At 36.3% G+C, this 15,552-nt stretch overlaps 1 protein-coding gene across 1 annotated transcript in view; it reads left to right on the forward strand.

Moving 5' to 3' along the window:
- LOC123561091 (uncharacterized) overlaps nucleotides 1–15,552 on the forward strand; it is a 125,691-nt gene that overhangs the window by 89,676 nt on the left and 20,463 nt on the right. The window contains exons 63-70 of the mRNA XM_053516991.1: nucleotides 1,370–1,489; nucleotides 4,535–4,657; nucleotides 8,948–9,073; nucleotides 10,125–10,250; nucleotides 11,955–12,218; nucleotides 12,435–12,695; nucleotides 13,503–13,769; nucleotides 14,157–14,273. Coding sequence (XP_053372966.1) covers nucleotides 1,370–1,489; nucleotides 4,535–4,657; nucleotides 8,948–9,073; nucleotides 10,125–10,250; nucleotides 11,955–12,218; nucleotides 12,435–12,695; nucleotides 13,503–13,769; nucleotides 14,157–14,273 — 1,404 coding nt within the window. The remainder of the gene's footprint in view (nucleotides 1–1,369; nucleotides 1,490–4,534; nucleotides 4,658–8,947; nucleotides 9,074–10,124; nucleotides 10,251–11,954; nucleotides 12,219–12,434; nucleotides 12,696–13,502; nucleotides 13,770–14,156; nucleotides 14,274–15,552) is intronic.

Here is a 15,552-nt window from a genome sequence, read left to right on the forward strand (position 1 = left end):
GATGAGCCAAAACCTGGACGTTCTTGTAGTGCCACTTCTAACAATATTGTCGAAAAGGTAAGCGATGTGGTTAAGTCTGACACAAGACTAACTGTTCAACAGAGAGCTAGTATAGTTGGTATCTCAGCCGCACGTGTTTTCCGCATACTAAAACGAAATTGAAAATGAGATGCATTACAGCTTGATAGATCCCTCATTTATTGTCGGACAAGCAAAAACGTGTCCGACTTGAAACAGCCAGAAATCTGCTTAAAATCTTTCCAAAATACCATAGAAAGCTGTTTTCTGATATTATTACTGGAGATAAGATATAGATAACCTTTTTTGAGCCTACTAGGAAAATGTACAAAATATATGGGCTACCGCCGCCCCTCATTTGCCAAAAGATTGATGAGTGCTAAGAAAGCAATGTTTGTTTTTTCTTTGATATCAGTTGTCCGATTATGCAACTTTTTGTACCAAAATGAAAATCAGTGATTATTTTATAAAGAGAAAGTGTTGAAGAAATTTAAACAACAATTTTTAAACGACGCCCACGCACTGGGTTTAAGCACGTTTCCCTACTGCACGACAACGCCCCTGCGCATAAGTCTGCCGTTGTGACCTCGTTTTTGAATAAGGAAAGGGTTCGAGTTCTTCCACATGCACCTTATTCCCCAGATCTTGCCCCGTGTGACTATTTCTTGTTCCCTAGACTGAAAAAAAGCATTTAGCTGGTAGGCATAATAGGTTCCGACAGGCCCTGGGATAAGCCGTTTATCAGTGTATGATGGGTATGTATCATGGGTATACCTGAAAATGAATACGAAAATGCCTTTAAAAATGGATTAAACGTTTGAAACTTTATGTACGTAGCAAGGATGATTACTTTGAGGGTATGACGCGTAAATAAATTAAAATCTATCAAACGCGCGTTTTTACTTCCCCAGTTGCATTACTTTTGAAATGCCCCTCGTATATTGTCATTTTGTAACAATCAAAGGGAGAAGAATTCCCTCTTTAACTAGTTTTATCTTCTAACCTCGGATTAAAACATCTAGGAGAAAAAAATGTTTAAATGATAATTGCTGTTTTACAAACAGAATCTATAAAAACGTATGCCTATAATTCTATTATTGAAACTATATATTAATTTACACATTCCATCAAAATGAAGTATACAAGTACTAACCAGATATTGTCAATAAACCAAAATGGTTATTGCCAAATAAAACCAAAATGTTTTGGCTACTAGACAGAAATGTTGCTAGCCAAACATGCAGCCAGTAAATTTGCAGATTTCTGAAACCCTGCCATTTGGTTTTTAGTTTGCGTACCTTTACATTATAAAGTTTATTATTTCGTATAGAAAACTTCTGTATTTTCACAGATGTAGATGAATGTTCGAGCACTTCTCTCAATGACTGCAGTCAGATATGTACGAACAGTCCCGGAAGTTACCAGTGTAGTTGTAACCACGGATTCATGCAGAATGGAAACACGTGCACGGGTATTACTTTCTGCAAAAACAACCACTCAATAACTCATTCTAGCATAAAACTGCTGTTGTTGTCACTTTCTGGGGTATTTTAACAGGAAAGAAAACGTGTGTTAACAGAGAGATTCTCGCTCTCATGTGCATTTAAACACAATTTTATATATATGCGTTCCGTGGCAAAGTGTAAACGTCTTTCGGTCACAAGACGGATAGTTCAAAAGGAAATGACGTCAACATAAAAGTCAACTAAGACAGTCCCGCGCATTTTGTGGCAATTTAATGATGTTGAGTGATAATGTAGTCATTTATCAGTTTTACGTGTTTTATCCTAGACTAGCGTTAGCGCATTGCGCATGTTCATTTCGTGTTATCACATCTTCAGAATCCCTTGGGATACGTTGGTAAACGCTCCCTACCGAGCTCGGGCACCATACAATCCCTCGGGATCCTGCAGATGTTATGACATGAAAAATCCTGCGTTAACCCTACCTTAGAATATCAAACCTAAATATAATTTACTCATTATTGGATATGCATCCTGTATATTTTATCTAGAAATGTAATTCCTCATATGAACCAAATTATAACACGATTTTCTATCAAGCAAAATGTATTTTTACAGTGCGCTGTTGCGCCTCAAAATTGTAGCAACGCATTTTGGTAGTCACTACCAAAATTCGGCCGAGTTTTGGTAGTCACTACCAAGGTGCGTTACACTCAACGCAATTTGGTAGTGCAACTCTAACAAGAGATATTGAAGGAACTTAGCACAACTGTTCACAACACTTCGAAATTCAGGAGATTCGCAAGAAAAAGGTCACATAAGACGGGTTCTGTAATACCTTTTAAAGTATATAAGACCCATAAAACATGCACAGAATTCACCATTTATGTTTATGTGGGATGTTTTAAAAAATATCTAGGTGGAGGGTCCACGTGCCATCCTCACATTTATACTTCGTGTTACAGAATTCAACAATTTTGTGCTTTAAAATATCACGGTGGACTATCTTTCCGACAACACTAGCACATTTAAACAGCAAAACGATACAATTTATTGCATAGGATGCGTCGTTTGAGGCCCCTTTCACACGCTCAGGAATCTACATTTTGGTTGTTTTTATACGAAAACTATATCTCGGGAGGTGAACTCCGAACTGCACCCCCCCCCCCCCCACCCCTATATTTTTATAGGAGACATTCCCTCTTATCTTTGTCTTTTGTGCGTGATGTGAAAATGAGCACAGCCCCTGATGTAGAAAAACTACCGAAAATACGCTCCATTCCACGATCCTTAACACATCATATGTACCATTTCAACGGATTTTGTCGCTACTGTTACACCTCAAAATGGTAGCAACGCATTTTGGTAGTCACTACCAAAATTCGGCCGAGTTTTGGTAGTCACTACCAAGGTGCGTTACACACAACGCAATTTGGTAGTTTGCAAAACTGTAGTACCAGAATGCGTTGGATATATACATATCCAACGCAAAACGGCATTAGTAATAATCTCACTATTTACAAAAAGAATATTTTGTGGCGAATAGGCAATATAGTTTCAAAGAGAGTCATAATGGAACTTAGCCTCTCATCCGAACTTGAGCTTTTGAACTTAAAAATAAAACGGCCCTTGATTCAGTCAAGCAGGACCATTGGAACACACGTGAGAGAGGTCGATGCAACTCTTAACTTTGACATACATCGAAAGATATTAAAGGAACTTAGCACAACTGTTCACCACAAATTCGCATGACCGTGGGACATTTATTTTACTTTGTTGGGTTTAACGTCGCACCGACACAATTATAGGTCATATGGGATTTTCCAGCTTTGATGGTGGAGGAAGACCCCAGGTGCACCTCCGTGCAATATTTCATCACGAGCGGGCACCTGGGTAGAACCACCGACCAGCTGGATGGCTTCTTCACAGGAAGAATTCAACGCCCCGATATAGGCTCGAACACACATAAATGAGGGGCCAGTGATTTGAAGTCAGCGACCTCAACCACTCGACTACGGTGGCCCCTGACCCTGGGACAGGTTTTACAAACGCCCATAAGTAAGTATAGACTGTTTGAGATTAAAATTCAGGAGATTCACGAGAAAATATCTAGGTGGAGGACCCACGTGCCATCCTCGCATTTATACTTCGTTTTACAGAAATCAACATTTTCGTGCTTTAAAAAAATCTCGGTGGACTATATCTGCGACAACACTAGCACATTAAAACAACAAAACAATACAATGTTATTGCATAGGCCCGTTTTAGGCCCCTTTCACACGCTCAGGGATCTACATTTTGGTTCTTTTTATAGGAAAACAACATCTCGGGAGGTGACATTCTCTCCTTTTATCCTTTTATCCCTCTCTTTTGTGCGTAATGTAAAAATGAGCACAACTCCTGATGTAGAAAAACACTACCAAAATACGTTCCATTCCATGATCCTTAACACATCATATGTACCCTTGCAACGCATTTTGTCGCTATCAAACTCGGCACAGCCCACCCGCTTAGCTCAGTTGGTAGAGCGTTGGTCTACGGATCGCGGGGTTGTGAGTTCGATCCTCGGGCAGGGCGTATGTTCTCCGTGACTATTTGATAAACGACATTTTTTCTGAAATCATTAGTCCTCCACTTCTGATTCTTGTGGGTAAGTTGGCAGCTACTTGTGGAGAACAGGTTTGTGCTGGTACAGAATCCAGGAACACTGGTTAGGTTAACTGCCCGCCGTTACATGACTGAAATACTGTTGAAATACGGCGTTAAACCCGAAACAAACAAAATCAAAACTTGGCCGAGTTTTGGTAGTGACTACCAAAATGCGTTGCTACCATTTAGAGGTGTAACAGTGCACAAAGCATGAAAAATTCGCACGTAATTCATATATCAATGAATGCGATGCCTGTCCAGTTCAGTTATAATATTTTGATTAAATTGAAGCTTACAAGAATCAGTTTACCAAATGATAACGCCTTAATTGTTGTACCATAAGCAAACATTAATTAGATATTTAATTGCTCAAATATTTACTTGGTTATATAATGTTACTTCAGATATTAATGAATGTGAAGGTCAGAATGAGTGTTCCCAGGTATGCAGTAACACTCTAGGCAGCTACCGGTGCTCTTGCAAGCAGGGATTTAAACTTGATACAACACACAGAAAAACATGCATACGTAAGTTGTCTTTTTGTACATATATTACCAAGTGTAGTACAGTCTTTCTATATCTACAATGGTACATATCCGTTCTATAGCTATGATGGTAAGTAACTTTCTACATCTAGAAAGTTGTGGTAGCTTTCCACATCTAGAAGGGTACAGTTCCCTTCTGCACATATTGGTACAGTAACTGTCTACAACTAGAATCGTACAGTAACTGTCGAGCCTGGTTCAGTACCTTTCTACACCTAGAATGGTACAGTCACTTTCTACACCTACAATTGTACAGTAACTTTCTACACTTAGAATAGTGCGGTAAGTTTCTATATCCAAAATGGTACAGTAACTTTCTACACTTAAAATGGTAAGTACCTTTCTACACCTAGCCTGGTACAGTAACTTTCGACACCTAGACAGGTACATTAACTTTCTACACCTAGACTGGTACATTAACTTTCTACAAGTAGAATACTACAGTAACTTTCTACATCTAGTATGACACAGTACCTTTCTACACCTAGAATGGAACAGTACCTTCCTACACATAGTATGGTACAGTAACTCTCTACACCTACAATAGTACAATTACTTGCTGGACCTAGACTGGTACACGGACTTTCTACACTTCGGGTAGTACAGTAACTTTCTACACCTAGACTGGTACAGTAGGTTGCTACACCTAGACTGGTGCAGTAACTGTCTACACTAAGAATGGTACAGTCACTTGCTACACCAAGAACGGTACAGTAACTTTGTACACCTAGAAGGGTACAGTAACTTGCTTTACCTAGACTGGTACAATAACTTTCTACACCTAGAGTAGTTCAGTACTGTTCTACACATAGACTCGTACAGTTACTATCTACACCTAAAATGTTACAGTAACTTGTTACACCTAGAAAGGTACAATAACTTTCTACACGTAGAGTAGTACAGTACTGTTCTTCATTTAGACTGGTACAGCGGGTTGTAACACCTATAATGGTACAGTAACTGTTACATTTAGACTGGTACAATAGTTTCTACAACTAGACTAATACAGTAACACAGACTCGTGCAGTAACTGTCTACACCTAGAATGGTTCAGTAACTTGCTATATCTAGAATGATACAGTACCTTTCTACACCTAGATTAATACAGTTTCTACACCTAGATTAATACAGTAGCTTGCTACACCTGTAATGGTACAGTGAATGTCTACATTTAGACTGGTACAGTAGTTTCTGCAACTAGACTAGTACATTAACTTCTCAAACCTAGACTAGTTCAGTTGTTTTCTAACCTTGACTGAAACAGTAACTTTCTACACATAGAATGCTACAATATAGCTTTCTACACGATGACTGGAACAGTATTTCTTTACTCCTAGAATTGCACAGTAGCCTTCTATACCTAGAATGGTACAGTAGCTTTCTACAGTAACATTTCTATACCCAGACTGGTACAGTTGCTTCAACATCTAAAAGGGTACAGTAACTTTCTACACCTAGAATGGTTCAGTATTTTTTACATCTAGAAGGGCAAAGCAGTTTTCTACACTTAGAATAGTACAGTAATATTCTACACCAAGAAGGATATAGTAACTTTCTACATCTAGACCGGTACAGTACCTTTCCACACCTAGACTGGTACAGTAACTTTCTACACCTAGACTGGTAAAGTAACTTTCTAAACTAAGAATGGTACAGTAACTTTCTACGCTTAAGATGGTAAGTATCTTTCTTTACTCTTTACCCAGAAGGGCACAGTAGCTTTATAACTTTCTACACTTAGAAAAGTACAGTTATTTTCTTTATTTCAATTTTTACATTAACTTTCTACAACTAGAAGGGTAAAGTATCTTTTTACACCTACAATGATACAGTAACATACTACATCTAGAATCGTACAGTAACTTCCCACATCTGGAATGGTAAGCTGTTTTCAACACCTATAATGGTTCAGTAACTTTTCACATTTAGAAGGTAGAGAAACTTTCTACACCTAGAATAGTACAGTAACATTCTTCACCTAGAATGTATGTTTTTAGCTCACCTGAGCAAAAGCTCATGGTGAGCTTTTGTGACCGCTTGATGTCCATTGTGCGTCGTCCGTACGTGCGTCGTTCGTCCGTTAACAATTTATAAAAAAATATACTTCTTCAAAACCACTGAGCAGATTTACACCAAAGTTCATAGGAATGGTCCTTGCGTGGTCTACTTTCAAATGTTTTCAAAGAATTGAATTCCACTAAGAACTCTGGTTGCCATGGAAACTGAAAGGGAAAACTAAAAAAATTTCTTGACCAAAACCGCAAGGCGTAGAACCTTGATATTTGGCATGTGACATCATCTAATGGTCTTCTATATGAATAGTGTTTAAACTGTTCCCCTGGGATGAAAAGAGACCCCGCCCCGGGGGTCCCAAGTTTTACATAGACCTATAATGGAAATTGTTTAAAAGTCTTCTTCTCAGAAACCACAAGACCCAGGCCTTTGATATTTTGTACATAGCATTGGCTTGTGGTCGTCTACCAAGATTGTTCAAATTATTACACTGGGATAAAAAGAGGTCCCGCCCCGGGGGTCCCAAGTTTTACATAGACTTTTAAATGAAAAAAACTTTATAACTTTTCTTGTCTGAAACTACAAGGCCTAGGCTTTAGATATTTGGTAGGTTGTATTGCTTAATGGTCCTTCACCAAAAATTGTTCAAATTATGCCTCTAGGGTATAAAGAGGCACTGCTCTCAGGTCCCAAGTTTTACATAGACTTATTTAAAGGAAAAAACTTTAAAACTTTTCTTGTCTGAAACTGCCAGGCCAAGGCTTTTTATATTTGGCATGTAACATTGCCTAGTGGTCCTGATCTACCAAAATGGTTCCCATTATGCCCCTGGGGTGAAAAGAGGCACTGCCCTCAGGCCCAAGTTTTACATATACTTATATTGGAAACAACTTAAAAATTCTTCTTGTCTGAAAGTTCAAGGTCTAGGTCTTTGATATTTGGTAATTAGCATTGCCTAGTAGTTCTCGAACATGATTGTTAAAACTATGTCCCTGGGGTGAAAAGAAGTCCCGCCCCGGGGGTCACGTGTTATATGAGTTATATAGGAAACATTACTTAAAAGATTATCTGAACACATTTCCTAGACTGTTTAATTATAATTATCTGAAGACCCCAAGTAGGGGTCACTTGATTGTTACCTTGACCTTCTGACCTATTTTCTTGTTTTTTTAAGATACAGCCTTGAAATTTCGATGACATATACAGTTTTGCACACCAATCTTAAAACTGACTTTCAGTTACCATGGATATGACCTACTGACCTACTTTCTTGATATTTTAGCATCAGTTTGACATTGTAGCTTATATAACTAAGGTGAGCGATCTAAGGTCATCATGACCCTCTTGTTTAAATATCTGCTGATGAATGTTAAAAAGACTAGCATAGGTTGATTTGTAAAGGTTAAACAAAAAAGTCAATGTGATGAGGTTATTTAAGAAATAATAAGTTCCGAAGTGTGGTTTATCGTAGAATAACCCGTGTTTTGAGTTCTTATGCGTAAGAATATATCACGAAGGCCGTAGGCAATGTTATAATTATAGTAACGCGCTATATGGTTCAGGTGATGCTTTGTCGTCTCAAACACAATAATCAGAATATAAGCGTAGTAACTTCCACGAATCTATTTCATAATATTCAAATTACGTCTCTTGAAAAATTATCATCAGTTGGTTTTTACAGTCTAAAATTAATAACATTTCCTCTAAAACAGGTATTTTTGCTCCGATGAACGTCTAGAAATCTAAGCAAACATAAAAAAATATCAAAAGAAACTCTGAAAAACACTGAGAACACTGAAAAAGAATTATGCAATGTTGCAAAAGACCAACGTTGTTGCAGAGACAAATACATCTTATATTTACATGCTTCAGTAAAATAAAAGTATCTTTAAGTTAAATCATATTGATATTTCAGTCAAAAATTGTATTCTTACTCTTCAAAAGTTATTCCGTGTTACTATCTAACGGTTTTGATGTATACTTTTACAGACTGAAAAGAAAATAATTAAATTGAGCAAGAGAAATATCGTAAACACGTTTGACTTGATATAGACGTTGCTGATCTAGTCTGGGATACTTACACTTTGATTAAAGACATATCAAAACACGAATACAATGCTAAATAACTGTGGCAGACACATTATGTTTCAAAATGATATGAATTTAAAATGTCTCCATTCATGTATATATGGAACATATGAGAAAAGTCCATGTTTTATTTGAAAAACCCACATAAATTCACTGCTTTTTCACCTATAGCTGCGGAACAGTGTGATCCAAATCCATGCCAGACTAATGCACAATGCACGGCGGTAAATGACGTGCCAACATGTTTCTGTGAAGCTGGTTATGAGTTTGAATCTGGATCTAACACAACATGCGAAGGTGATTTTATGAACGATTTACTGATTATAAGGCTTTATAAGTCAGATTTAGCACTTTTGATTTTGTGACATCTTAAATGAATATTTAGAGATAATATGTAGATACCATAGCCGGTGATGGCCTGTCCGATTTTAACACATAACTTTCTATATTAATATTAATTGTATGCTTGTTGTTCCTTCTCAAGAGAAGGAACACTTATGGTGAACATGTCACACTTGACTGAGCATGTAATGGATGCAAGGGTATCATCAAAGGAATCCGATTTCCCGTAGGACGCCGCCATCTTGGACTCATGCATATTCATTACAAATAGCCTCTGGCCCAATATGTGTTTACGAATAATCAATCTTTATTTCAGTCTTCATAGTGCAATACAACTACTAAAATAACAGAACAACAAGACACAATAATAAAGTTTATATCATGTAACTCCTTAATTGAATATATTATAGTAAAGAATCGAGATTAATGAAATGAATATGAATATGCATCATCTAAAAATAGACTCCCGCCAAAAAAAAATTTACGTAATGAAATTGTCCCTGGTCACGTGATTTTTTTAGCTTCCTACGTTTCGGATTTGCAGGTGCTTTCTTTTGCGTACTTTTTTTACTCTTTCTGATTTGTTTTTCGAATCGTAAATGCATGTATTAAATTTCTTTGTGTTAAGTGTGCAGGTACTCGCTGGTGTAATCGCATGATGAAAATATCCGGAACACAGACTGCAAGACAAATGCTTCCAAATAGCAGAATATGTACTGCACTTGCTTATATTAAAAAAACAATTTTGGGTTATGATAAAACTGTTAATACTTAGATTAGTTCTTAATTAAGTTTGCACCAATAATGACAGCACATATTTTTCTCATTGTATTATTAAACATTTGTAACATTATGCTAAAACAATATCCCTTAAAAAGAATATTTTATATGCGCTAGAAGGAACCTTTTGGTAAGCTAAATCTTGTATAATATATAAATGCCATTATAAAAACTTGGAGTGCATACAAACAGTAGTTAATTAGATAACATTTATCGTTGAATTTAGATATAGCTGAGTGTTCAAGGACACCTTCACCATGTTCTCAAGGATGTATTGACTTCCCAGGCGGGTATGAGTGTGCTTGTAATATTACTGGTTACCGCCTGGATACAGACAAGTCTACTTGTATTGGTAAGAACGTTAAAATATACGATGGAAGTTCATATTAATCTTTAATGTTAATGTTGGCATCGGCGAAATTCACGAGGAATTTTACACTTCTACACTAATTCTATATGTCTGGATTCAGAAGTTACTCATCAATATATATTAGTTGTCAGAAAAGAGCGATTACATAAACCATGAGATCTTCTTCATTTAGATATTGATGTTTTAGTTCATGACTGCAAAAGTTCTAAAATCAGTAATAATTTATTTATTCTAGACAGTTGGATATTCTTGACAATCAGAAATATTGACATTGAAATTCCAGACTATAGGAAATTATGTCATGTATAATTATTACATATCATAAGAAAATCAAATAATGAATATTTCGGACACTTCGACAGGAACTTTATGCTCACTTCTCTTATACTATGTAATCTCACATCTTATGCAGATTAGAGTTGCTGGGAAAATCTGTTTAAAAAATCTTTGCAAATTGACCGAGTATTTTTTTCTTTCTTTATCATCTTGTAACTAAAACACAAAAAAAATACAAAAAGATAGAAGGACCACACGTGAAACAAACTATTTATTTATTTTGATAACCGGTTTCGGAGTATTCTGCCCCATCATCAGCATACAATATGCAGAAAATATGATAATGAAGTATTAAAAATTCTGGACATCATTTATATATTTGTTAGTAAAAACAGTAATACATGTTGCTGTAAACAAATAGATCAGTATGATGTCGTTCACAATTTTACTGCTGCGTAATAGATCCTTTTTGTTAAATTGTTAAGCCTTCTTTGTTGCTTTCTTGATTATACCTATTGAGTATCCTCTTTCGAATAGGTTATCTTCCAACTTTAATGAACTTTCTGCGTAAGACTGATCGGTGCTGTAAATCCGACGGAGTCTTACTGCTTGACTATATGGAATACTATCCTTTTAATGTTTAGGATGGAATGATGAATAATGTAATAACCTGTGTGCATCTTGGTGTTTAGTGTATACGATTGTATCGTCGCATCAAGGAAGTTGGCTTCTTTTTCGTTCACATGGAATGTGTATTTTTTTTCGAATTGTGAAAGCTGTTAGGGCCAAATGTGGCAAAACCATAAAAATATCATCTATATATCTCCACCATATCAGGAGTTTTAGTTTACTACGCTATGAACCAGGATTCTTAGTATGACATAAATATTAAAGCATAGCTAGGTGCACATTTTGTTCCCATTATGGTGTCTGATATTTGTCCATTTGTTGTTGAATTTGAAACAAGTTTTTAAGGATAAATAAGATGAGTCGAAGTATAATCCATGTTTACGAGTGTCAGTAGGCTGTAATCAAGTGCGTATTTCAGTGCTTCATGTAAATAAGTTAAAATGATATGATTCATCAATTTAAATATAAACAAGCATCAAAAAGGGGAGAAGGCGGTCAGCCTGAGAAATACATTTTAATTGTGATAAAATGTATGGCAAACGAGTTGCAAATTCGACTTAAATGCGGTTCTATAAAAAATGCTAGTTAAATCTAGATTTGTCAGCAAAGCAAATAAGTGTATAATATATTATATGCGAACTTTATATGCAAAAATGAAATTTAAAGTTTTGATAAAAGCAAATATATATATATATAAAATCATTTCCTTTCATGTTTCAAATTTAAAAAATAGCAATGCCATTTTAAAACAAAACAATTTTCTTTTTTCTTTTTCATCAGCTTGTTCGGAAAAAACATATGGTGTTAACTGCACTCAGAACTGCACGTGTGAGTTATCAAATACATTGTATTGTAATGGTGCGAACGGTTCGTGCACGTGTAAGGAAGGATGGGATGGAGACACATGTGCAGATGACATTAATGAGTGCGACGATGCCGCGGTTCACAACTGCCCAGTAAACTCTCTGTGTATGAATACGAATGGTTCATTTTACTGTAAATGTGACAGAGGATATCTAAAGTCCGGCGACGGATCATGCCAAAGTATGATAAATTATTTCCTGCATTATATTGAAAACAAATGTTATTTTTTTGCAGCTGATATTACTTTTGTGCTTGTTTTACGTTTTCAGTACATATAACATAAATATGATCATAACCAGGTACAAACTACATTGGATGACTTGATCTTGTTTTCATTTCTATTAAGTATTTCTTACCTAAACAAATACAATGTTTTCTCATTTTCAACTTGTTCAGTATGCGGTCAGAGGCAATTTGGAGTTGATTGTAACAATACATGTTCATGCAACACAAGCAACACCGAGTCCTGTAACCCCGTCAACGGAAGTTGCACTTGCAAGTCAGGTTGGGAAGGAAATGACTGTAATCATAACAAAAACGAATGCAATCTTGATACGTTCACGTGTCCTCACAATTCAACATGTGCAGACACACAAGGGTCATACATATGCAACTGTGATATTGGATTCACAAAAACAAGTGATGAGGAGTGTAAAGGTATTAAATCAAGAAATAAATTTATAGCTAAATGAAAACGCTACAAGCTTACAGTACTGGTGGTTATAACAAGCTGTTTTGCATTACCTCAACTTTTTATATAACGTATTTTGATTGATAACTATGAAGTGGAACAAGAAATTGTACACTCCAAATTTGAATTATACTGTCATAATGTAATATATCAGGTTACAAAAGTGGACAGAGAGCTGCCATTTGACTGACTGCTTACTGTAGTTGGATGCTAAATTGTGTTGTCAGTAAGAGTTTGTATGTATTATTTTCATTTAAACTTTAGCCTGCTAAAATGGACCGGCTTACCTTTGAATTTTGGCGGTACTATTTATTCTTCGAAGGGGTGCTCACTGAAAATGTAACTGAATAGCGAACAGTGCAGACCATGATAAGCCTGCCTGGAAGTGCAGGGTGATCTTGGTCTGCATTGGTTTCAAAGGCACTTGTCGCCAGCAGACTAAAGGTTAAAGGTTTTAAATTACTAAAGTTTGTCCTTGTTCAAAACATATGTTTGCTGCATTTGATTCATTGTGTCAGATAAGCATTTATTTTATATCTTCTGAGCTGATATTTACATCCGTAAGTAATCTGGTATTCAGATATTACACCATTTCGAAGAAGTAACTATTAGTTGATGTAGGTATACATGTAGCTTTATTTTGCACTGCTCGTGTTTTGCATCACTATTCAAACAGACCCCTCTATGTCTTTAGTTTGAAATATCAAAATGAGATGACAATAGCTGTTTGAAAAGGGTATGTCATGCTGTAAAATTTTCTTGCATCCCTGAAGTATGCGACTCGAAGTATTACGGACAAGACTGTGCCAAACCTTGCTCGTGCTATGCAGTCAACACCAAAGTTTGCGACCATGTGACCGGGAATTGCACGTGCAATGAAGGATGGGAAGGGTCTTTGTGCTCAACGGATATAAATGAGTGTAACACTAGCAGCAATCCTTGTACTGAAAATCTGAGAACAGTTTGTAGAAACAATCCTGGCTCATACACTTGCCAGTGCAAAGAAGGCTTTGAACTAGATGACGCCGAGACCTGTGTTGGTATGTACTGTTCTAAGGCTTCGCATATATTTCAATAATATAGATTTATCTTCGGTTTTTGTAAATATCTCTTTTCTTACCATATGCTTTAAACCTAGCTTTATTTGCCTGATGCATTTCATGTTAAGATCTGTAAACCATTGTAACATCACCATTCAACATATCAGTTACGTGTTTATTATCATGTCATTTTCATAGAAGTAACGCAAATTGTAATATCCAGTTTAAATTTTGAGTTTTTATTTAATGCTCCATGGTGTCTAAATCAACGAAGTCATTTGGCTTGCAATGATATAGTCCTGAAGTAAGAGGCCCTTTCCGGATAAAGGAAATCCGCACTTAGACAAATCTTGATGTGAATTCACGTATATTTCACTATATTCACAGATATTAACGAGTGTGAGAAGGGGACTGATGACTGTTTACAGAAATGTAACAATACGGAAGGCTCGTATACATGTTACTGTGATGCGGGATATAACGGTACTGGAAATGCCTGTACAGGTAAATAATTTAAAAACTGAGATTTTTATACGCCCGTTTTGAAAAAAACAACGGACGTATTATGTGATGGCGCGTGCGTCCGTCTGTCCGTCCGTCAACATTCATGTCTGGAGCATAGCTTTATAAGTATTTATGGTATTGACTTTAAATTTGGTATATAGGTAGATGCCGATGAGACGATGTGCAGAGCATATGAAGCGGGTATGTAGGTCCCTTTTTGTAGTTGATTTACATTTTATATAGAATTACTTCCCTTTGTTGTTACTATAAAATGGCTTATTTTGTAACTTTTTTCGGCCACAGGCCGGTATTGATTTCACCTGTACTTCCTGTAAATATCTGGGGTGAAGGTCATTTAACAGCTGATTAAAACTGTACATTTTGATTAGAGGATGAAAACTTTCACAGGGTATAATATTTTTTAAGGGGAGTGCTTGGTCTCTGAGGTTTATTGTTAGACAGCATAATCCGTTGCAAGACTCCTGTTGAAAATAGCTTACGTCATAAATCTGAATCCCTTCGGTAGTGAAACTGCGGCAGAGCTCGATTACAAACCTGCCAACTCTGCCACGCTGGTACGGAGTGATCTCCCGTAACGATTTACAGTCAACTCGTCCCCTAGTCAACTCGTCCCCATTTTGGTCATTTTTTATACCGTAACGATTTCAAAAATGCTCATTTCGTCCCCCAATATTCGGCCCCTCCTGTTTAGTTTTATTTTTTGTCAAAGTTTCCTAGATTATGATTAATATAATTATGATGTAAAATATATGTTTTGTAAAATACAAATGCATGTTCTACATAAAAAACGCGAAAATTTTACTCTAAAAATTACATTTTGTTTTTCTTTATAAATACCCTATCGTATGTTAAAGTGCAGTGTTTGCACGTTTCATAGCTTAAAGTGTGCATTGCCTAATGCGTCCATGTGTCGTTTTTAAAGACACTTCTTCTTTATTATTGGCCGTAGGGAAAATCCGAGGACAAATGTTCTGTGATACAACATGGGTGGTACCTCAAATTTGTAGGTGTTTTGACATATCTGTACCTGGTAGGAATTTTCTTTTTGTGTGGACCTTTTTGTGAATTTTTGGTAGGATTTCTTCCCTTTGATGTTCCTATAAATAGCTAAGTTTGTATTTTATATTATTTGCCATAGGAAAAACCAACACCACTTTTCTGTGGTAGAAATGGATGATGCATCAAATTTTAGGTGTATTTTTACCTGTCTCTATTTGGTCAAGACTTGTTGCGGACTTAGAATCATTTTTTTGTGTGT

This window comes from Mercenaria mercenaria, chromosome 10 (genome assembly GCF_021730395.1).
Source record: "Mercenaria mercenaria strain notata chromosome 10, MADL_Memer_1, whole genome shotgun sequence".
Taxonomy (NCBI): domain Eukaryota; kingdom Metazoa; phylum Mollusca; class Bivalvia; order Venerida; family Veneridae; genus Mercenaria; species Mercenaria mercenaria.